At 45.1% G+C, this 23,331-nt stretch overlaps 1 protein-coding gene across 39 annotated transcripts in view; it reads left to right on the plus strand.

The window, feature by feature from the left end:
* The window catches only part of MADD (MAP kinase activating death domain), a 35,661-nt gene that overhangs the window by 9,889 nt on the left and 2,441 nt on the right, over nt 1-23,331 (plus strand). For 3 of the 39 annotated variants that reach the window (XM_039868546.1, XM_039868537.1, XM_039868556.1), the window contains exons 8-32: nt 44-222; nt 581-816; nt 1,028-1,184; nt 1,470-1,573; nt 1,666-1,856; nt 2,230-2,483; nt 2,736-2,875; nt 3,679-3,780; nt 5,186-5,245; nt 5,606-5,708; nt 6,084-6,270; nt 6,366-6,516; nt 6,822-7,028; nt 9,756-9,856; nt 10,437-10,547; nt 10,857-11,015; nt 13,054-13,162; nt 13,742-13,862; nt 13,968-14,073; nt 15,248-15,358; nt 17,004-17,111; nt 19,555-19,719; nt 19,969-20,041; nt 20,178-20,284; nt 22,416-22,485. In XM_039868546.1, coding sequence (XP_039724480.1) covers nt 44-222; nt 581-816; nt 1,028-1,184; nt 1,470-1,573; nt 1,666-1,856; nt 2,230-2,483; nt 2,736-2,875; nt 3,679-3,780; nt 5,186-5,245; nt 5,606-5,708; nt 6,084-6,270; nt 6,366-6,516; nt 6,822-7,028; nt 9,756-9,856; nt 10,437-10,547; nt 10,857-11,015; nt 13,054-13,162; nt 13,742-13,862; nt 13,968-14,073; nt 15,248-15,358; nt 17,004-17,111; nt 19,555-19,719; nt 19,969-20,041; nt 20,178-20,284; nt 22,416-22,485 — 3,412 coding nt within the window. The remainder of the gene's footprint in view (nt 1-43; nt 223-580; nt 817-1,027; nt 1,185-1,469; nt 1,574-1,665; nt 1,857-2,229; nt 2,484-2,735; nt 2,876-3,678; nt 3,781-5,185; nt 5,246-5,605; nt 5,709-6,083; nt 6,271-6,365; nt 6,517-6,821; nt 7,029-9,755; nt 9,857-10,436; nt 10,548-10,856; nt 11,016-13,053; nt 13,163-13,741; nt 13,863-13,967; nt 14,074-15,247; nt 15,359-17,003; nt 17,112-19,554; nt 19,720-19,968; nt 20,042-20,177; nt 20,285-22,415; nt 22,486-23,331) is intronic. The other 36 variants (XM_039868652.1, XM_039868575.1, XM_039868636.1 and 33 more) reach the window with 36 other exon arrangements.

Raw genomic sequence — 23,331 nt, forward strand, 5'->3', positions numbered from 1 at the left:
TACCCAGAATTCTGCCTTCAGTAAGGGATTTCTTGTTCCATAGGCCCTCGCCAGCATGAGTCTCAACACCCAGCCAATCCTTAATCTGGAAAAATTCCATGAGGGCCAGGAGATCCCCCTTCTCTTGGGAAGGCCTTCTAATGACCTGCAGTCCACACCTTCCACTGAATTCAACCCACTCATCTATGGCAATGATGTAGATTCTGTGGATGTTGCAACCAGGTACGACCATGCAGACTAGACAATCATGAGTTCTTAAATTGGTCTCTGTTTACACAGTGATCTTGGGGCAGACTACTTCCCTGAGCCAGAGTTTCTTTACATATGAAATATATATCATATTGGATTATAGTTGCCATCTTAGTAAAAGCAAAGAGAAGAAATAATTCATCATTCTAACAGGCCTTTTAGGCCTTGAGTGAAGAAGAGGATTGTTGATTTTTTAAGATATCTCTCTTATGTTGATGTTGGAAGCCCGTTATCCAATGGCTCTGGAAGGTGGTCTGAGACCTTGGATCGTAGGAATCCTCACTCTTCAGGGTGTGGGACTCAGATTATCTCACCTCCCCTTCCTCCCCAGAGTGGCTATGGTTCGTTTCTTCAACTCTGCCAACGTGCTGCAGGGCTTTCAGATGCACACCCGCACCCTGCGTCTCTTCCCTCGGCCTGTGGTAGCTTTTCAGGCGGGCTCCTTTCTAGCCTCACGTCCCCGGCAGACTCCTTTTGCTGAGAAATTGGCCAGGACTCAGGCTGTGGAGTACTTTGGAGAATGGATCCTTAACCCCACCAACTATGCCTTTCAGCGAATTCATAACAGTGAGTCCCCCTACCTTCTCCCTACCCTCTGCTCTGCCCCACTTCAGCCTTTGTCCTCCTGATGGCCCTTTCCTTTACTTTTTCCCTTTCTGATCTTTTGGCCTGCCCCTTCCATTCCTGTTTTGCTTTAGACTTTTCTGCCTTCCTTTTTTGTTTTGCTTGCTTCTTTCTTCCCATGTTGCTAACTTTATTCTTTTTCCTCTTTGGGTAGACATGTTCGATCCGGCCCTGATCGGTGACAAGCCAAAGTGGTATGCTCATCAGCTGCAGCCCATCCATTATCGCGTCTATGATAGCAATTCCCAGCTGGCTGAGGCACTGAGTGTGCCACCAGAGCGTGACTCTGACTCTGACCCTACTGATGACAGGTAAGCGGTTCCTTAAGGCAGCAAAACAGTTTTTTAAGGTAAAGGGGCTCTCACTAGCCCTTGCGTAGCACAGTGACCAAATCTCAGAGGAGTTAGACATCAGCCTTTGAAACCTTGGGTTTATCTTGGTTGATTGTTTTGTGTTAGCTTCCTTATTTTATATTGTTCCCTGGCCTTGAGTTAAGGGTGATCCACTTTTATTTTTCCTACTGCCGATGGGCTGATTCTTTTCCTGCCTCTTCTTTATTTTTTCTTTATTTTATTTTTGTGTTCTTCACTCTGCAGTGGCAGTGATAGTATGGATTATGATGACTCAAGCTCTTCTTACTCCTCCCTTGGTGACTTTGTCAGTGAAATGATGAAATGTGACATCAATGGTGATACTCCTAGTAAGTGTACTTAGAGAAATTGACCAGCTCTGGGCAGGGTATAGGGTTTTGGAATGGTGTGCTCTATACCTGCCACCCTTGGGTTTTGGCAGATGTGGATCCTCTGACACATGCGGCACTGGGGGATGCCAGCGAGGTGGAGATTGATGAGCTGCAGAACCAGAAGGAAGCAGAGGAACCTGGCCCAGACAGTGAGAACTCTCAGGAAAACCCCCCACCACGCTCTAGCTCCAGCACCACCGCCAGCAGTAGCTCCAGTACCATCATCCATGGAGCCAGTTCTGTACGTGAGGACTGGGAGGAGTGGATAAGTAAGGACTGCTGGGAGGCGGGCCTCACTTTCATTAGCAAAGCTAGGATGAAGCTATTAATTTGCTTCTTTCTTTACAATCTTCCTGTCTTCCTCTCTATAGGTCCTATAGCTTACAGCCTATGAGATATAGATTTGACCCCAAAGGAGGTTGTTAGACTGTGTTCAAATATTAGCTAAAATCCCCCTCATGTAGTTTGTGAGGAGAGAGAATAGAGTGGTCATAGAGATCTTTCTCACACATTCCTTAGGACAGGAATCTGACAGGCCTGGCTTGGCCTTGCTGAGAAAATGGGATGGCATCTTGAGCACCAGGTGACTACTTTTCATTTAATATGACCCTTAGGAAACTGCTGACTCGATGGAGATGGATGATAAGGCAGCAGTAAGCGTCTCCAAGCCTCTCCCTACTGTGCTTCCCAGCACTGGCAAATCGAACATGGACAGGCGTCAGACAGAAATTGGAGAGGGGTCAGTGCGCCAGCGAACCTATGACAATCCATACTTCGAGCCCCAATATGGCTTTCCCCCTGAGGAAGATGATGATGAGCAGGGGGAAAGTTACACTCCCCGATTCAGCCAACATGTCAATGGCAATCGGTGAGAGCCTGGGGATTCCTTCTAGATGGGTGAGTGAAGGACCTCACTGCAGTGGACCCCGGGTGAGGGTGAATCAGAAAGTCCAAGAAGTCTGAATGCACTCGCGGTCCTCCCAACCCCAGAGGCTGGTGCTTTGATCTAGGCATTTAGGAACTGTGGGAAGGGAGTGGTGACTGCAGTGTAGCATCAAGCCCACATGCCCAAGATTAGGTACCCCTGCCTGGGGCTCATAGGTGCCACTGTGCATTCAAGGGCTCAAAAGCTGCTGCGGCCCAACAGCTTGAAACTGGCAAGCGACTCAGACGCAGAGTCAGACTCTCGAGCGAGCTCTCCCACCTCTACCGTCTCCAACACCAGCACCGAGGGCTTCGGGGGCATCATGTCTTTTGCCAGTAAGTGCTTTCAGCTCTCTCATGCCTCTGTCCCACTTTCTCTCCAGTAGGGCCTGCCCATGGCAGATGCCACTTAGAACTTCAGATATAGGGCTGACATTACCAAGCCCCAATTCAGGTCATTTGGGTGATACCGAAGAAGGTATTTTCAGTGGAGGTCAATAAAGATCAGGGACAGATTGTTCATTATCTTTATACCTATAGGTTTTAGTCTATTTCAGGTAAAATAGCTGGTTAACTGAAAAATAATCATTATATTAAAAATCATCCACTTACACATACATTTCGTGGAAATATTCTGGTCAGATTTGGGTATATATCTAATGTCTTTTTTGTCTCATGAAGGACTTTTTCATGAACATGCTTTGAAATCTATGTGAGATTGACTTTTGTGCATAGAGAATATTTCCAGAAATGAGAGGTGGTGTCAGTTAAAGATTGAAGACAGACTAGGGACCAGAGAAAACCAACATAGGAGATCATTGTGACTGAGATTTTTCAGAAGCTGGGGAGAGACAGCACCAACTTTAGACCAGAAGTGCGTCAACTTTCATGCCAAGTCAGCAGTAGATGAGAGACTTGGATATTATCATGGAAAATAGAGAAAGTTGTTATTGGGTTTTGAGCAATCTTGGTGTGGCCCCTTTGTTTCCTCTAAGTTAGACTTGGTCCTTTTTAACATAGAGGCACTTGGGATTATGTTTGAAAAAGAGAAAGATGAAGACGATGGTACAGTCATCGGAGTGTAATGCTCTGATTCTTTATCCCCTTAAGTCATTGCTCTCACACCCTCCCCTTGATAGGCAGCCTGTATCGGAACCACAGTACAAGCTTCAGTCTTTCAAACCTCACACTGCCCACCAAAGGTGCTCGGGAGAAGACCACGCCCTTCCCCAGTCTAAAAGGTAACTACAGCGCTCCTTTTGCCAAGCTGGGATTCTCTGAGATATATTTCAGACCTATGAGTGCTTTTCAGGAACCCTGTGTATGATGAATCCTTTGATCTGATTGTTACCTCTATATCGCTTCTCATGGCTTTCACTGCACATCATGGGCTCTTGTTGGATTTCCGATAGAAACTGTCTTTGTAGCTAAAGAGAAGGCCCTGTTATATCATTTAGGATAATGGCAGCTGTGGGATGACTGCTGTTTCTAGAGGGAACTTTGTGAGAGGTACATAATTAACATAGGAATCATCTGGTGCCATCAGTTATTTGTGAGGTTTCTACTGCTTGAACTTTAGACAAATTCCATCCCAAGGAGCTGGCCCACTGAAGATGGTTGTAAAGAGCCTGACAATGTTTATGGAGTCAAGGAGCCTCTTTCTTTGGCTTCATGTCAACTTAGGGCCTATGAGTGGGCCAGGTGATATTGGATGGCTTCTAGGGACGGTTGAGACCATATTTGATTTTTATTAGTGATCTCTGACAGTTTGAGGGGCTCTCCTCAGTTTAATGACTTTTGTTTTCTCTAGATATTGTGCTGAAACATTTAACCACAGTAGAAAGCACTAAAATATTTAATCACATTAGAAAGCACAGTAAGAAGCAGCTTCATGTATTTTTTTAACTGACTTCCTTTCCCAGTTATTAGGAATGTCAAGAATCTAAGGAATGTTCTTGGGAAGGGGGTAGGAACGTAGGATAGATGGGCAAAAGGACATCAGACCTAGTGGTGTAGGGAAGTGGCAAAAGGACATCAGACCTAGTGGTGTAGGGAAGTGGTGTAAGGACGTCAGAGATAGCGGGGTAGAGCACTGTAGAGTGAATCCACACATGGCTCAGTAGGTTAGGGATGGAAAGGTGTTGGTGTTACTGGCTTCATCTGATACAGTTGAAGAGGAGAACAATTGAAACACTTACATTGCATGCTGATGCTTCACTTCATTTGCTGCACTTGTCACTCCCATCCATCACCCATCCTCACACCTCTACCCCATTTCCCATGACAGCATCTGCAAGATGGGTCTCTTCCCTCTGCATACCCGCAGGCCCTCTGGACCCCTGTGCTCGATGTTTCATGAAAACCAGTGGTCTCTCTTTCATGCATGTGCCTGTGTAATACTTGAAGGCTCCTGGTGTCATTTACCCTGCCCCTGGCTTTGAGAGGCCATAGTCTTAGGGATGGTCTTTCTTAGAGCCTTGGTTGTCTCCTGATCACTTGGCTTCCAGCTCTGAGGTGCCTGAGAACCAAAGTTATATGCACTAAGCTTTGGGAGAATGCTCAGATTATCTGACTTACAGCGCCACTGAGGGGTATAGGGGTTACGGTATCGTGGCGCACCTACTAATTGTGTATTTTGTGTCCCAGTATTTGGGCTAAATACTCTAATGGAGATTGTTACTGAAGCCGGCCCCGGGAGTGGTGAAGGTGGGTCTTGCCCGTGAGCTGTGCATGATCTTTTTTTCCTAGCATCTTCTGTGCCTGCCTGACGGCCATCCTCCTCACGGAGCAAGCGGCATCACATGAGTGACCTGCCTTGCCCCGCCCCCCCGTGACGCCCATGCTTGCCCATGGGGCATGCTGCTGGTGCATGCGGAGTGGTCTGAGTCTCCATCCCCACTTCTTCCACATTGCCATGGCTGGTTCCTACCTATGTGTGATGCCCTGGTACCACCTCATCCAGCCCTTCTGGGAAATGGGTGTGGAACATAGCTCCCTGGGGCTGTGCTGACACTAGCTGCTGGACTGCAGCAGTGACATCTCTCGTTCCTACTTTCCCGGCTATAGGAAACAGGAGGGCCTTAGTGGACCAGAAGTCATCTGTCATTAAACACAGCCCAACAGTGAAGAGAGAGCCTCCATCGCCACAGGGTCGATCCAGCAATTCTAGGTAACAAATGGCAGAGCTGTTTTTAAAGTTCTTGGAGAGAGGTCATGATTTCTGTACCAAACTTTAGGGATGCTCAAGAGTGGGAGAGAAGCTCTCGGTTGGGTACATGAAATCAATTCTTGCCAGCACTTCCCATTCTGACTCAGTCTCATGCAACAGCAGTAGCTCACGGTGTTGAGGAGAGAGACAGCAGTGGTGGATACTCGGGCAAACCAGGCTCTCTGGAGAGGTGGTAGGGGGAGGGGTGCAGTGGACTTGGACATTCAGAGACTTGGCTTTGTGTTTTGCCCTTGGAGGCAGACAGCTAGTCTAGTGAAAGAGGGGATGCTCTGCAAAGGGGCTGATGACCACAGAAGTGATATGTGGGACCCATAGTGAGAACCAGCAGTTCCTGAAGGAGGTGGTGCACAGCGTGCTGGACGGCCAGGGAGTTGGCTGGCTCAACATGAAAAAGGTGCGACGGCTGCTGGAGAGCGAGCAGCTGCGAGTCTTTGTCCTGAGCAAGCTGAACCGCACGGTACAGTCAGAGGACGACGCACGGCAGGACATCATCCCGGACGTGGTCAGTGTTTGGGGTTGGGAGCCGGGATCAAGTGGGCAGAGGGACATGGACACCAAAGGCAGTTTGCCAACTCTAGCCCTGGGTTATTGTTGCAGGAGATCAGTCGAAAGGTGTATAAGGGAATGTTGGACCTGCTCAAGTGCATGATACTCAGTCTGGAGCAGTCCTATGCCCACGCGGGTCTGGGTGGCATGGCCAGCATCTTCGGGCTTCTGGAGATCGCTCAGACCCACTACTACAGCAAAGGTAAGGCTTGTACCAGCTGGGCAGCATGCCGTCCACAGCTCTCCCACTTGTCTCTCAAGAAAACGAACTTGTCCCCTTGACGAATTTTCCAGTGCCGAGCTGCTTTTATTCAGGCTTTGGGGTTTTATTTTCTAGTACATGTTTATATGTAGTAGATATTTTTCTGTCATGAAAAGTAAGATGTCAGTTTTTGTCTCTTTGTACTTCTTTTCCACATCCTCCTGTGTCTATGCTTTCGTCTCATTTTCATACCTTGATTTTCACTCACTCTTTCAACCTCTTTCGATGTTTGATCTTTTCCTCAGAACCAGACAAGCGGAAGAGAAGTCCAACAGAGAGTGTAAATACACTAGTTGGCAAGGATCCTGGCCTGGCTGGGCGGGGGGACCCAAAGGCTATGGCACAGCTGAGAGTTCCCCAGCTAGAACCACGAGCACCAAGTGCTACAGGAAAGGGCCCTAAGGAACCAGACACCAGAAGTTTAAAAGAAGAGAACTTTGTAGCATCTATTGGTATGTATCGCTGTGTTTGGAGTGGTGGAGTGGTCTGGCTTCTTAACTATCTCTCCCTCCTTTCAATTCATCCAGAATCCTGCCTTTCTCTTTCCCATGCTTTGCATTCTAGAGAGGAAGGGAGATCTATGTCCATTTCTGATGGTACTTCTTTTTACTTCTCTATCCCCTATGCTTCATTTACAGCCACCCCCACCTACATCTTAACATGGAAGTTTTACTCACAGGGCCCATTGAGGCTTAGTGCAGGGAGTCGGAGCTGTACTCTTCGTCCCTCTTTCTATTTACATCTGGATTTCTTCACATAGTAGAGAGGCCACGTGAGCTCTTGAAAGTGATAAGGAAGTGTACAGATGCATCTTTGGGCTATAAAATTAATGATCATGTGGGTCTTAAAGCCAGTTTTCCCCCATTCAACCGTTACACTGCCCTCAGGTTTGCTCCTCTGGTGTGTGTCTGGCAACCCCATTTTCCTGGGTTCTGGACCTCAAGATATAGATTATGAGTCAGCTTTTCTTTAAACCTTTCCTTACTGGAATTAAGAGCTTGTTTATGTTTGGTGTTTCTCCGTCCCCACTGAGGTAGAGTCTATTGAACTCTCTGGGTGTCACCTCTATGTGACTCACTCCCTACTTGACTTTGAATCATCTAGGTCCTATCTTTTTCTGGTTTTAGGTCCCTGGGCAATATGCTTCTAAAGGATGCCTCTTTGCCACAACCATTAGCAGTTGCCTTATGCTCTCATAAATGATAGTGAGAAACCAGTTTCCTTTTTAAGGGAGCTCTACCTCTATAGGCAGCAAAATATTGTCCTAGAAGCAATCAACCCTGCCTTTCTTCTGCCTAATGTGATATTCTAGAGAAAGTACTAACCTGCCCCCAACCAAGAGTGCAGCTTTGAGCAAATCACTTCCCATCTCAGGGTCTCTACTCCTCCTCTGGGAAACGAGGGAACTGAACTAAGTAGACTCTAAAATTCTTCTAGGAAAAGAATTGCTAGGATCACTATTCTCTCTTTTTTACCCCTCCTTAAAGATGCTATTCTTGACCATTTAATGTTCTCTTACCTCTACCGGATTTTCAGATGGCTGACTGAGAATGGGTCTCTTGTTAGGACAGGCACTGATTCTGAGGATGAGTTGGGTTTTTTGGTAGCAACAAGGAGGAACGCCAGCTGCCTGCATGAGTGGCCTCTGTGCAATCCAGTGAATCAAACAGATTTATGCCCGTGCTTCTGAAAACCCTTTGGCTGCTTGAGGTGATCGTCTATCTTATCTGAAATCTTTCAAAATTGCCCTTGCCCAGCTCATTTGGCAGAGAGAATATGGTGTGGTGGAAGTTTAAACTGATCCTACGTGACATGATCTTGATGAAGTACTCCAGCCTCTGTAGGATCAGTTTCCTCATGCCAGAATCAAAGAGCTTGATTAAAGGCCCTTCAAGCTCTAACATTCTGCAGAGTTTTTACTACCGCACTGAGGTTAGGGTTAGGAATTTAGAGTCTTCGGTTCATGAGCTAGGGTAAGACATTAGATCTCTTGGTTTTTAACCCCCCAAAATGAAGATCTCTTTTTATCTCTTCATTTGTAATCTCATGCCTGAGACCGATCAGCTTGGGTGGGCGGGTTTCCATTTCGCCTGTCTGACCAGCCTCTGACACTCTCTGTCTTTCTCTCCTGCTTACATTGCATCTGGGGTAGAATTGTGGAACAAGCACCAGGAAGTGAAAAAGCAAAAAGCTATGGAAAAACAGAGTAAGGAACAAATGCCCCTTCCTGTTCCCAAGTCTCCCATACCTGCCAACTCCCCAGGCCCAGTTGGGGCAGGCTCCCTTTGTCAGCCCCACCCCAAATTTGCTCTTGGTGGGTATTTGGAATGAAAGCAGGTAGGTAGTATGTGACTCACAGATAATGTGGCTTATAGGCTGCTTCTTTCTCCCTCCCCTCATAGCAATCAGGCTGTAATCAAGGCATCTACTGAGTAAAATCCCTTAGAACTTGGTTCTCTATTGCTTCAGAGTTGGTGGGGAGAACTTTTGCCTATTTCAGTGCCCCTCATTGGCTGATATCTCCCTCACCCATTAGAAGGCCTGTGGGCACAGTTGGCAGAGATGGTTGCTGTCCCTCCGTGTTGAGTCTGTAGCTTCCCAACCCTCTCTGGTGGCTTGCCTAGGCACGCTTTCTTGCTTTCTGTCATTCTGTCCTTCTGCCATACCACTGTGGGTGGGTGGGGAAAAAGGGGGTGGTTTTTATCTCAAACGCAGAAGTTGTAGGGTGGGAGTAGGCAGTGTCCATGGACACAACTGGTATCTCATTGGGCCCATTTTTTTCTAACCCCTTTAGACACATTTGGGAAGCACTGAGTAATCTGGGGACCCTTAAATAGTTTCAGGCACCATTGGAGCTCTGACTCTGAGTACAGTAGAATATGGTTTAGACATTTGTTTGTGGAGCTTTTCTGTTTTAAAATGATGTGCTCAGAATTTTCTCAGGTTTGGAACACGGCTATAGAACCCCTTGAGACCAGGTCTAATTTTTCCTACTTGGTTCTTAAGGCATCTAGGGACCACTTTTCCCAGTGGGGCCTGGCGGCGAGGGGATAGTCCCTGGAAAGGTGACAGGGACATGCTGAACAGGTCTGGGGCCAGGCCGCGCTGCTGTCTCACTCCCTTCACCAGCCTGCCCCTGGCCTTTGCGTACTGAGTAACAGAAGTCTTCCCTTACTCAGGACCTGAAGTAATCAAACCTGTATTTGACCTTGGTGAGACAGAGGAGAAAAAGTCCCAGATCAGCGCAGATAGTGGTGTGAGCCTGACATCTGGTTCCCAGGTTTGTGACAATCTTGTTGAGCATTACAAACATTAAATGTACTATCTCAGAATACTTCTTTAACTTAAAGAACAAAACAAGAAACCTTGAAATAATATAAATATCCAATATTAGGGAAATGATGAAATAATATATCCATGCAATGTAATACTAGCATCTATTAACAATTATATTTTTTAAAATTTAGTGACATGGAAAAATGTTGGCAAAGCTATATACAGTATAACTCCAATTTTATTTTTTAAATGTATATACAAATACTGAAAGGAAATGTACCAAATAAAAATCACTTAACTGATTAATGTAGGTGGTCAGTTTATGGCTTGTTTTTATTTCCTTATACTTTAATGTATTTTCTGTAATGAGCATGTATTTCTTTAGTGTATATTAATTCGTCTTATTATGTAAGTCATATACACTGTATATTCAGGAAAAAAATGAATTTCTCATGACCTGTCTAGGGATGATAATAGAAGGATGGGAATTGAGAGAAGGAAGAAGCTACAGTATTTCTTAGGGAAACTGAAAATAGATTGGACACCTCCCCTAATGTGTCTTGAGTCCCTGCGTCTTGTTTCAGAGGACTGATGCGGACTCTGTCATCGGTGTGAGCCCAGCTGTTATGATCCGGAGCTCAAGTCAGGATTCTGAAGTTAGCACCGTGGTAGGGGAACACCACGCTGGCATCTTGGTGGGTGGGGTATGGGTTCCTCTTTGGAAAAGGGGGCTCCTTTTCCCTTTGGAGGCTGTGCTTAGTCTCAGGTCAGCTCTTGGTTCTCATGGTGGAGGTGTTTACTTGTCATAGATCTTTGTACTCGGGATCAGACCCTGAGATTTCACCCAGGGCTTCTCCTCATCATGTAAAGAAGGTACTTTCAGAGACTATCTGGCACGTGTTTGAAATTCGATACCTTTTGTTGGCAGCAGAGAGCCCTAACAGCTTGGCATTTCTGGGACCTTTCCCTGGGGAATATGCCTTACTACCTTTTTTCCTTTCCAGGTGAGTAATAGTTCTGGAGAGACGCTTGGAGCAGATAGTGACTTGAGCAGCAATGCAGGTGATGGACCAGGTGGCGAGGGAAGCACCCACTTGACAAGTTCTAGGGGCACTTTGTCTGATAGTGAAATTGAGACCAACTCTGCCACCAGCGCCATCTTTGTAAGCTTTATTTACTAACAAAAGGAGACTTTTTTTATGGGGGGCGAGTAAAAAAGAATAAAAAGTTAGGAGGTGATTAAAAGGAAAAGAGAAAGTAAGGAATGGATATCTTCATATATTTGGCTTTAAAGAAAATATTTCTTAGGGCCTTTAGAACCCTCTCCAATCGCTTCTTGGCCTTTTGGCTAAGATCAAACGTAGAACCCTCTCCTGAATCACTGATGAGTTAGGCTCCCCACCCAGTCAGATAAGGGCCTTGAATCCTGTGTATCGATAACCCTCATGTTTAAAACAGACAAAACGATACCTTTATGCCAATGTCAGGGCAATTATAGCTCTCATTTAATACCAGTCTACCTATTTATATGGATTAGTTGTTTTATTCTGGTCACTGCCCTATTTATATAGCACCTTAAAGTAGAATTTCACTTTAGTATATTCCTCACAGTTATTTGAAGTTTTCACTCATTAATAAACATCTATTAAATAATTTGCTAAATGCCAGATTCTGTACTAAAGAAACAGGGATAAGTAAGGCACGATTCCCAAGACGTTTGCTGTTCAGTAGATTGCTATGGCTAATCTCTTCTAACAGGTAAGGGGAGCAAAGCCTTAGGAAGAGAACTTGCCCTAGGTCACACAATAGTCAGTGATCAACTGGAATTAAATTCTTTTTCGTCCTTGCCTTTAGACACTCTGCTTTTTAGTGTATACACCCACTTTAAACAGCGAATATTAAGCAGTCTGATACACTAAGTCCTTAGCTTTGATCTGTGAGGAGAATGGAAGATGAAATTTAAATGAAATCAATTATTTAACACTGGTGATCATTCCAACCCCTAGGTCTCCTGTATATGTGTTTCTAATAGAGCAAGTGACATCCCAGAATGAATGTAAGGAATAGAATCTAGAGTCGGCAGAGCCATTCAAGTTAGTGGACCTTAACTCTCCCTGAGTCTAACAGACCATTTTAATAAGAATATTTTAAATCTTTCTAGTGTGCTTCCATTCTGGAGGTTAAGATAGCTGTAATGGAGCAGTAGTCTTTCAAGAAGCCATTCAGCTGAATGCTGCCTTTCCTGGCACCTTCCTGACAAATTCTTACTTGTTCTGTGCTGGTGGGCAAGGGCTTTTTATACAGTTGAGTTGCTGAGAGCAGTTACCTAAATTTCTTGGCTCAAAAAAGGCTGTTGTAGCAGGAAATACATTACATTAAATCAGTATGATCCAGTGAACAAAGAATTGGGCAGTGAACCAGGAGACTGGCATTTAGACACACTAATTAGGTATTGCCTAATCTTTGATGAACTGCTTCTCTGCTTATGCTGTTGCATATTTTGTGAAATGGGCATGAAACCTACCTCTTATCCAGTGGAAAAATTTTTTGAATGAATAGAAAGTCTAATATTGTAGAAGTGGCAGATAAACTTAGTGATATTTCTGAGGGGCAGATATTTTTAGAGATGGTAGGAAAGAGTGAATTAGCATTTATTAAATACCAACCATGTGCCAGGCACTATTAAGTGCTTTAAATGTATTTTCTAATTTAATTCCTGTAATAGTTTTATGAGGTAGATGTTATAACTTCACTTTTTTCAGGTGGAAAATAAGACTCAGAGAAGCTAAGTTTCATGCCTAAGGTCACACAGCTAGTAAGAGGCAGGGCTGTGAACTTTGGTTAGTCTGACTTCAGACTTAATGTTCTTTTACTGCATCAGCTGCTACAGAGAATTTGCCTAAATTTTGTTTTTTGGTTTTTGGGTTTTTTTGGACCAGAGGTTTTATAGAAACCAAAGAGCAAAGATAAGTTAAAATGAAAACTTGAGAGCATGTTTTAGGAGGCAGTAACAGAAAGCAGGATTATCAACTTGGTTTCTGGTCAGATCCTTGAGACCAGCAGAGTAGCAAAAGCAGGGCTCCTGGAGTATATGTTGCTAATGGTGACATTTGGTGTGTGAGCCTCTTAATGAGCTGCTTGGTTTACTTTGCCCCTATCACTGATCCCTTGGGTGGCTGACCTAGCATCTCTTCTCCGTAGGGTAAAGCCCACAGCTTGAAGCCGAGCGTAAAGGAGAAGCTGGTGGGCAGCCCGGTACGTTCTTCTGAAGATGTAAGCCAGCGAGTCTATCTCTACGAGGGACTCCTAGGTGAGAAACAGACCAGGAAGGTCCCTTGCTCTGGAAGAAAGCTGGACTCAGCCGGGGCAGAGGGTAGCAGTAAACAGGTAGCTGCTTGGCTTTTTGCTGATCTCAGTGTTGATGTTAGAGGGCAATTTTACATCTGAAGCAGGCGACTTACTGGGTCTGGAAAAAGCCGTGGGTGAAAACTAGAAGAAACTGGGTTTTGGTATTAATCAACAGCCTCTGTCTTTCTGTCTTCCTTTCTTTCCTTTCTTGCTACCATGGTCCTTCCTGCTCATAAACTGGCAGGAAGGGACAAAGGATCCATGTGGGACCAGTTAGAGGATGCTGCTATGGAGACCTTTTCTATAAGTAACCACCATTCTTTGTGTGCTGTGTTCATCCCTCCTCCTTGGGAGGGATCAGGCCTCACTTAGAGGCAGCTGGGGCTGGTGGCAAGATGTTAGATCTGGGGTGGAGAGGCTTGGGTTTCTTTTGCCTTGGAATTTGTAATGAATCCCTTTTATTTGGAGTTTACTCTGTTTTGGTTTGGCAGCTATGTTCTTTATGTTATATAAGCACCCTGAAAAACTCTATTCTATACAGGCAAAGAGCGTTCTACTTTATGGGACCAAATGCAGTTCTGGGAAGATGCGTTCTTAGATGCGGTGATGTTGGAGAGAGAAGGAATGGGTATGGACCAGGGTCCCCAGGAAATGATAGACAGGTATGAGACTCAGGAAACCCTTGGGAAAAGGCAAATTCAGCCTTTTGCCAGTTAGTTCTGTGGTTTCCTACCTGAGGGCTGATTTGTCCTTGGTCTCCTGCTTAGGTATCTCTCCCTGGGAGACCATGATCGGAAGCGCCTGGAGGATGACGAAGATCGTTTGCTGGCCACACTCTTGCACAACCTCATCTCCTACATGCTGCTGATGAAGGTGATGTTGGTTTTGCTTATCTCCAGCTACTGTTAATGCTGGAAGGGCAAGGCTTATTCCTGTCGCCTAAATTCTGGGGCAGTTGGGAAGCTGTCAGAGCATCTTATTAGGTCTCTATCTTTCTGATTGAAAGTCTGAGACCTCTCTGCAGTTCACACATGATCAATTTATCTGAAGCTGCCAGGCTATTGTGCTAAGAAATGTTGTAAAGGTGATTAATGATTCCATACCATTTGTTTATTTTGAATTTTAAGTGGGCTTTCTTTGCTAAGTAGTTTTAGGATGCCAGTAAAGCTCCCTACAGAATACAATGAATTAAAAAAAATTTTTTAGGAGTAGGTTCTAAAACCTTAGAGAAGATGGTCAGAATTTACTTTCTAGCACTACCCCTTTTCTAGCACTACTCAGATAGAATTTTCCATAGATATAAAAAGAGCTCCCCATTAAAAAAAGTAAGGCAAGGTTCTAGTTTGACTTGGTCTTACTTGGTTTTTATAGCTGTGGAAAAAGTATGTTACCAAATAGAAGAGTCCTGCTCTGAAAGGGACTTAGTGGGCAGAAGAGAGTTGTTTTGACAGTGAACTCCTGGGTTTCTCCTCCTGTTCTCCCAGTCTCTCTAAACGTGAAGGGATTTATTGATCAAATGCAGAGCATGTCCTACAGGCCCTCTCGGTTTGTTTCATTTTCTGTCATTTCTGTCGTAAGGCTCACTGTACTCGGCTGAACTCCACGGGTGCCATGAACTCTGGTTGGGGAAGGGTGTTGAACTTTAACTTTAGAGAGGTGTCTTGGCTACAGCTGAGTCCAGTGTTGCTACTCTAAGTTGTTTCTGAATTATGCTCTGAGGACCCCCAGGGTTTTTAGGGCCACTTTAAGGGTGAATGTTACAATATTGGTTGGGGATGGGGAGGAAACATCCCCTTAAGCCCCAGTCACTTCAGCTACAACTGCTGTAAGAGCCACTTTCCTGTCGAAGCCATCCAGAGACAGAACCAGGCTTTTTCTTCCCAGCCTGTTGGCAGAACACACAGTTGAATGTTTTCTCTCATATTCAGTGATACGGTCTTCTGGAATTCCACTTCTCTCAGACAGTAGGAAACTTACTTGGACATTTCCTCTCCCTCAGTTGAGAGGAAAACAAATCTTTTATGAAGGTCCTATTTTGGTTTTCCAGGTAAATAAGAATGACATCCGGAAGAAAGTAAGACGTCTAATGGGAAAGTCCCACATTGGGCTTGTGTACAGCCAGCAAATCAATGAAGTGCTTGATCAGCTGGCGAACCTGGTAAGTATATCTGGGCTGTACCTTAGGCTCCCTTTCACTGCATTTGTCCGCCTCCCAGGCTTGGGCCTTGTGGCCTAAAGCAGAGGCTTCTCCATGGGTCATTTCTTGGCTGGCTGGTATATTTTCAAAATCCCCAGTTCTGAAAATTGGGCTATTACTCCAGGTGAGGCTTTGGCCCTTCTGCTCCGAGATAGGATTCTCTGTACTAAAACTGTCTTAGTGCGTCCATGTCAACATGTGGTCTGTGGAACCCAAGGATCCACAAGGTGAAAACTATCTTCATGATAATACCAAAGTATTATTTGCCATTTTTACCATTGTCATGTACCCTGATGGTGCCAAAAGCAATACTGGGTAAAACCATTGGTGCCTTAACACAATGGAGACAGTGGCACCAAACTGTGCTGGTGGCCATTATAGTCCTCACCTCCACACACTCACAGTTGAAAAAGACAAACAAACTCGGTTTCACTTATGAATGCCCTTGATGAAGCAAGTTAAAATCATTAATATTATTAAATCCGATTCTTGATTATATATCTTTTTAAGAGTCTATGTAACAAATGAGAAATATACATAAAGCGTTTCTACAAAATATAACGATTGTTTTGAGGAAAATTAATTGTGACAGTTGTAAGGTAAACTGGCAGCATCGTTCATGGGACATCATTTTTACTTGGAAAAATGATTACCAAATTATGGTTACTCAGAATTGGGTATTTGGCAGTCTTTTGAGCTTGAAGCTTCCTGATATTTAAAGACTTTTCTAATGAGATTGATGATGGTATTAATGTGAATTTTTTGACGTTGTATAATAAAATGTGTCAACTTTTGGAAGAGCTGCTTAACTTGGTGAACCAGTATTTTCCATATGATCAATGTATGATGTTACAAATTAAGGTGTGGGTAAAAAATTCACTCAAAATGTAAGGTAGACAAATGGATTTTAATGTAACAAGGTACAAAATGTTCATTGATGGGTTTTTAGATTCTACATTGCAGTTAATTTTAAGAAACTGCTACTTCTCTAGTTTTGGTATAGTATCAAAAAAGAATATGTGTATTTATCTGGAAAGGCTATTAAAATACGCTTTTCCTTTTTCAAATATACATCTGTGAGGCCAGATTTTCTCTCTGTTTCTTAACCGAAGCAATACATCACAGCGGATTGAATGCAGAAGCAGATGTGAGAATCTAGTTTTTTTATTAGCCAAACATTAAAGAGATTTATAAAAATGTAAAATAGTGCCAATCTTCTCATTTTTTTGTCTTGGGAAATATAGTTATTTTACAAAAAATGTTATTTATATTACTATGTAATGGATTTATTATTAATGGGTTATTAATTACTTTTAAATGAATTAATGAGCACTTAAAATTCTTCAGTTTTAATTTCTAGTGTGGTAAATATCTATAAGCATAACACATGTAAACATAAGCTTTTGGGGGTCATCAGTGATTTTTAAGAATTCTAGGATTCCTGAGACCAAAAAGTTTGCGAACACTTCCTTTGTGGCCTGTGGCCAGCAGATAGCACTGTGCCAAGAAAGCTGATATAAATTTAATTGCCGACTGGGGGAATTGCTGGCCGAGTGCCCTGTGAGAGGAATGGATGGATGTCCCTGAAAGAGCTCTCTTTCCTCAGAGCGGACGTGATCTCTCGATCCGGTCCAGTGGCAGCCGGCACATGAAGAAGCAGACATTTGTGGTACATGCGGGGACAGACACAAATGGAGATATCTTTTTTATGGAGGTAGGTGCTGGTTCATGCAAGGGGCCCAAAGGCACATTTGAGTGTTACAAGGAACTCCTAGAACTGATGCCAGAATATTTCCCATTTATCTCATTCATCTTCATGATCCATTTATTATTAAATTGTCAGGCTCTTATGCAAATAAGTTAATATGATAGACGATTCCCTCTCATTTCTCATATATGATAGATGATGTAGTCACAATGTCCGTAAGTCAGAATAACATAAAAATGATACACATTGGGAGGTCTTGCTCTCTTTCTTATCCCCATCCACCTCACCCCTTCCTCCTGTAGGTAACCACTTTAATTGGTTTCCTTTGTATATTCCAGTATTTTTTATGCAAACAGTATACAATTTGAACATAAATTCTTGTTTTTCTCCTTTCTTAGCACATCATATCCACTGATCTGTACCTTGCATTTTTCATTACACGATATCCTGGTGATCTTCTGTATCAGGACAAAAAGAGCTTTCTCAGTCTCTCTACAGCTGCAGAGTATTCCACTGTGCGACTATACCATAGTTTATTTAACCAGTCAGTATATATAGTTTTCTTCCAGATTTTTGCTGTTGCTAATTATCATACTCAGAATGATGCTACACCTGCTTCATTTAGTATGTGTGCAAGTTTAAGAATTCCCAGAAGTGGGATTGCTGGGTCAAAGGGAAAAATGCATTTATAATTTTGGCTGATAGGACTCTGAAGTATCTCTTAACATACACTAGTCCCCTTCCCACTCTGCCAGTAATTTTGTTGAAGAAATTTGTCTTATGGAGTATCTCACATTCTAGATTTTTTTTGCTGATTGCATCTCCTTGGTGTTAACATGTTTCTCTTATCACTTGTATTTCTTATAAATGAATAGTTCAGTTTAGAGGTTTGATCAGTTTCAGATTCAATATTTTGGCAAGAATACTTCATAAGTGGTACTATATATTTCCTGTTGCCTCATCTGGTCATCTCCTAGTGATCAGTGGATTCATATGTGGTAGGCACTCTGCTGGGTTTGGGGTTACAGCCCTATAAGGGAGACATGGTTTTTGTTGCCCTTACTAGGTTGACATACCATCGTGGAAGTCACATAATTAAACAGTATCATAAAGTATGATGAGCATTATGAGAGGACATGTTCATGGGCAAGTGTTTTAAGAATACATAGCGAAGGGTCTAGGAGTTGTGGAGGACCCCTCAGAAGTGACCCTTGAACTTAGACCTGAAGAATAAGAGTTAATGGCTGGAGTTGGGGAGGGGAAGAATGTTCCCGGGGTATTTGAGGTAGAATAGATGGGACTTGATGGTGTAGTTAGCAGGAAAGGAAAAGCCTTGTGACTCCTTCATTTCTGGCTTGAGCAGCTGGGTGGATGGTGATGCTATTTACTCAAATACAGGGCTTAGAAGAAGGATCTGCCCAGGAGGAGATTTTGAATTGAAATTGAATGTGTTGAGTTTGCGATGCTGCCCGTGAGACCTCTAAAAAAAAGGGAAGTCAGGAACTCAGGAAGACAGGTTTTACGTGGAGAAATTTGAGAGCCATCCATATGGTCATAATAATTATAATATTTCTTACATTATAATCACATTATTGTTATAGCAGCAAACGCTAGGGTACTTTCTATGTGTCTGGCTTTATTCTAAGAAGTTTATGCACATTAACTTATTTAATTTTCACAATAACTCCATAAAGTTCTTACTGTTACTCTCATCTTCCACATGAGGAAATATAGACATGGATTAACTTACTCAAGGTGGCACAGCTAAGTAAGGGGACAGCCAGAATCTGTCTCAGGCAATCTGATTTTAGCTCTGTGCTCGTAACCATTGTGCTATAATGTCTCCCATAAAAATTGAAGCCATAGAATGGATACCTTCACCGCGGGGAGAATGTTGAGCAAGAAGCAGCTGTGAAGGAGGACTTTGTCTTTTAATTTATATTATCCTGTATTATATAATTTTTTTTTGCAATAAGCATTGTCCATGTGTCACTCGTGTAATTAATGTTTTAAAAGATTTATGCAGAACTAGGGCCAGCCAGGATTAGAAATTTGTTGGTTCTCTTTTTTCTCCTTGCTTAAGCCTCCCTTGCCTTTGTCCTTGTCAACAGAGATAAATTCTAAGGTTGTAAGATGCAGGCATGCACTATCATCTGAATATATTAAGTCTAGAACATATAAGAGGTGGTAAACATTGAAGCGAAAATGAGCCTCTTCCCTGCCTACAGTTTCCTTTCAGTGACTCCTTTACTTTCAATAAACCTTTTAGTGGACACTATGTCTAGCAGTTTAGTGTTTGTGTCTCCACCTAAGGAAGACTGAGCATAAGTCAGGGAACCTGATCATGAGGATGCTCCCAGGACCAGTTGTCCCAACAATGGAGTCGAACCTGGGATGCAAGAGACTCGACAAGGCGAGAACCACTGAACTGCTGTGTGAACTTCTGCAGGTGTGCGATGACTGCGTGGTGTTACGTAGTAACATCGGGACAGTGTACGAACGCTGGTGGTATGAGAAGCTCATCAACATGACCTACTGTCCCAAGACCAAGGTGTTGTGCTTATGGCGTAGAAACGGCTCTGAAACCCAGCTCAACAAATTTTATACTAAGAAGGTACCCACAAACTCTGTTTGGATTGGGAGTGGGCATTGAGAGCAAAGTGTTGAGTTTCTTGTAGGGCAGTTAAAATTCCAAAATCCGTGTCTGGAGCCCCTCTTTTGCCTCTGACTGTTGTGTGGGATAGGTAAAGCTGTCTCTGAGGTGCCGGCATCGGCCCAGGCCTTCAGCAGCCATTATGAAACGGAGGGCGGGGAGCCCTAGAAAGCATATGTGACAGGCCGCTCTCTCCCGCATGTGCCGCAGTGTCGGGAGCTGTACTACTGCGTGAAGGATAGCATGGAGCGTGCTGCTGCCCGACAGCAAAGCATCAAACCTGGTGAGAACAGAACAGCTTCCTGAGCAAGGACCTTCCGTTTATTTTCACCAGTTCTTATGAGCATCAGAGGCCTGCCAAAGAAGTTGGGCTGTGGGATTTCCCACCTCTCAGCTGATAATCTCCTCCCTCACCACAGGACCTGAACTAGGTGGCGAGTTCCCTGTGCAGGACATGAAGACTGGTGAGGGTGGCTTGCTGCAGGTCACCCTGGAAGGGATCAATCTCAAGTTCATGCACAATCAGGTGGGTACAAGTGGCATCACAAGGCTTTCTAGCCCTGTTGTTCCAGCTGCAGTGAGGATCAGTGTCCAGATCCCCTAGTGCTTTCCCAGTGAGCATGAGAGAGGGCCCTGGGGCTAGTGGGAGAATTGGAGCAGCTGGACCAGAGAGAAATCAGAGAGGAGGGCACAGTGACAGTGGCAACCAGCTTGAAGGTGCAGCGGGGAGCTTATGCAGGAGACTGGGAAAGAGAGGGCGCCTGGGTAGCTGGGCTGCCCACGTGCGTTAGACTCAGCACAGTGTGAGTGGGAGCGTCTCACCTGGCCCTTCTTCGCACAGTGTCTGCCTCCCCTATTCCCAGGATATGCTTTGCTTGGTGATTTTGCTTTGAGAGTCTATCTAGACCAGCTGATCTTGCTCATGTGTGTCTGGCGTGTGTAAAGTTTGCACGCACGCGTGCGTGTGTGTGTATCTTGTATCTGTCCTATCTGGAGTGTGTGTTTATTTGCCTTTTTCTCCTGCTGATTCTTCCTATTCTTTTCCTTCCTCTGAGTGTCCCCACTCTGTCCCTGCGTCACAGCCCCGCCCCCCTTCTTTTGAGCGGGGAATACTTCAGGATACCTTCTTCTCTCATTGCGATTCCACCATAGGAGCTGACTTTTCTCTTTCTCTTGGTCTTTTAACACAGTGTTACTTTTTCTCTCAGTGGACATTCCTTAAGCTAATTCCTTTCCGAGGCCAACGCATCATCCCAGGTCCGTCCCCAGTCTGACTCTTCACACAAGTGCCTTCCCTACCCCTTTCCTGCTGTACTGGTTCCTCTCCTTGAGACTCTGAGCCAGATCTAAATCGTGAAACACTACAGCCCCTGGCCAGGCAGCAGATTCCCAGGGGAGGTGAACATCTGGACTCTGGCTTTCTCCCTCCACTTGCCATTTGAGTTCTTCAGAAATCTAGCTGGTCAGCTTTGGTGTGATGGGAAACAGCTGCCCAGGCTTCTTGGCAGTATATTTTCAACAGTATATTTACTATTAGTAATATTAATATTTTAAATAGTATACTTAAGACCTTAGGGTCAGCCTAAAGAGGGGTTTACCTAAGTACTTTTCTGGACCATGGAGGTACTGGCACTTCTTGGAGAGCAGGCTTCTGACCACATTTTAGTGCTGTGGACTCCCTTGACGCCTCACCTTCTAAAGAAGAGATTTTGTTGACACTCAAATGCCCTCTTCCAGGTCTGGCCCTTTGGACTGACCTAACATCTATACGAAGCATGTACGAGCTAGTATTGAGCTAAGGCTTTGCCCCAGAAGAGAGATCCTACAGAGAGGGGAACTCAAACCCTGACTGACAATGAGATAAGGGCTGTGGGGTCCACCTTCTACTACATAACAGTCAGTTGGAGTCGAGGGGGCCTGAGACCCTCCGATGGAGTCACACAGTTGGGGGAACAAATAGGAAGTCTTTAGAGTCAGGAGGGATGTGGATTCAGAGCCCAGCTTCATTATTCACGTGCAAATAAACTTTCTGATCCTCAGTGTCCTCAACTGTAAAGTGAGGGTAGTACTCTATACTGTGCCACATAGGTATAAGGATTGCAAATAGTTTTTGTAGAATTCCTAGTAGGTGCCCATAAGGGGTAGCTGTTATTATGACCACCTCATGCTTCTTGGGAGAGCCTGGATCCTGTTTCAAGGAAGATAGCAACGCCTCCACCCCAAGGACATTCTGAGGGGAGCTTTGCGCCCGTGCCTGCCCTCTGCGCCGGAGGAGGATGCATGGAAGGGTAGAGAGCTGATGGGCTGAGTCGGGGGGACCCGTGGGGCACAGTGTCCTACAAACGCTGCTCTGGACACAGGGTATGGGCGGGCAGCCCAGGCCAGCAGAGGGGCCTTCGGGTTGGGTTTGTCCATTAAAACTAACTCCTTCATTTCTCTCCCATGCTTTCTCCTCCGGCCAGGAGCGGAAGGTACATGCCCTTTCTGCTGTCTTCGCTTCTTAGCGCTTTTGAGTTGTGTGTGTGTGGATTCTTCTGTCCTCCCTTTGGGAAATAGCTTTCCTGTGTGTGGGTGGGGCTGTAGCTGGGAAAGTGGGCTTTGTGGGGCCAGAGGGGGAGCCTCTGGGCCTTACCCCACCTTCCCTCCCTCTCTTGCAGGTTTTCATAGAGCTGAATCACATTAAAAAGTGCAATACAGTTCGAGGCGTCTTTGTCCTGGAGGAATTTGGTAATTACACTATTTTGCTCTTAGGTCTGGACTCACATGGCAGTAACTCAAACCTCGGAGCTCCAGAGGAGGGACTAGAGGCAGAGAGAAGCAGCAGCTCTGCAGAATCCAGAGGGGCCGGAGTGATAGGGAAGAAAAGGGAACCCCGAGATGGGTGAAGAAGAGAAGGAAGAGAGACAATGGCAGCTAGGGAGTGGGTCACAGAAGAGCAAGTGGCCTGAGACAGGGTTAGCGTTCAGAGGTGGCACTAAAAGGGCTCAGTGAACTAGCTCCAGCTTCCCTCGCTTGGCCAGCCGGCCGGTGGTCAGAAAGTTCTGGGGCAGGGCAGACAGGCAGTCCCCAAGCTCTGCTGTGTTCATGCCGCCTGCTGACGTCCTCCTCGTAGCCCGGTGCTCCATCCAGCCACCCTGGTGCCACTCTGGTGTCCGCCTAACCTCTGTGCTAGTAGAGGAGAGGCGCGTGGCGGTCCAGGCAGACTCACTCTAGAGGGCAGAGAAGCCTAGTGGGCCTCAGAGGCAGATGGGGCGGTTGTAGCTGGAAGCTGGGAGCCGGCCTCCCCCCAGCCCCGTGCTGGCGTGTGGTGTGGTGGGTTCTCACCCCGGGGCTTTGAGCTCCTGCTGCGTTTGTGCTTCATTCTTTTGTGCCCCTCATCGCTGCTATGAAAACCTTCGTTCTCCAGCAGGTAAAGTGGCCTCGGCTCGTGCTGCCTCTCCCCAGGCCCCCCGTCTTGGGCCCTGCAGTGGGTGGGGCGGGCTCCCTTCAGCCAAACTAGCCGCTCACATTGCCAGTTTGTCTCTTCCTTTCTCTCCCCACCCTCTTCCTTTCCAACTTGCCTCCACCCTGGCG

The sequence above is a fragment of the Pteropus medius genome, unplaced genomic scaffold, assembly GCF_902729225.1.
Source record: "Pteropus medius unplaced genomic scaffold, Ma_sr-lr_union100, whole genome shotgun sequence".
In the NCBI taxonomy this organism is placed as follows: domain Eukaryota; kingdom Metazoa; phylum Chordata; class Mammalia; order Chiroptera; family Pteropodidae; genus Pteropus; species Pteropus medius.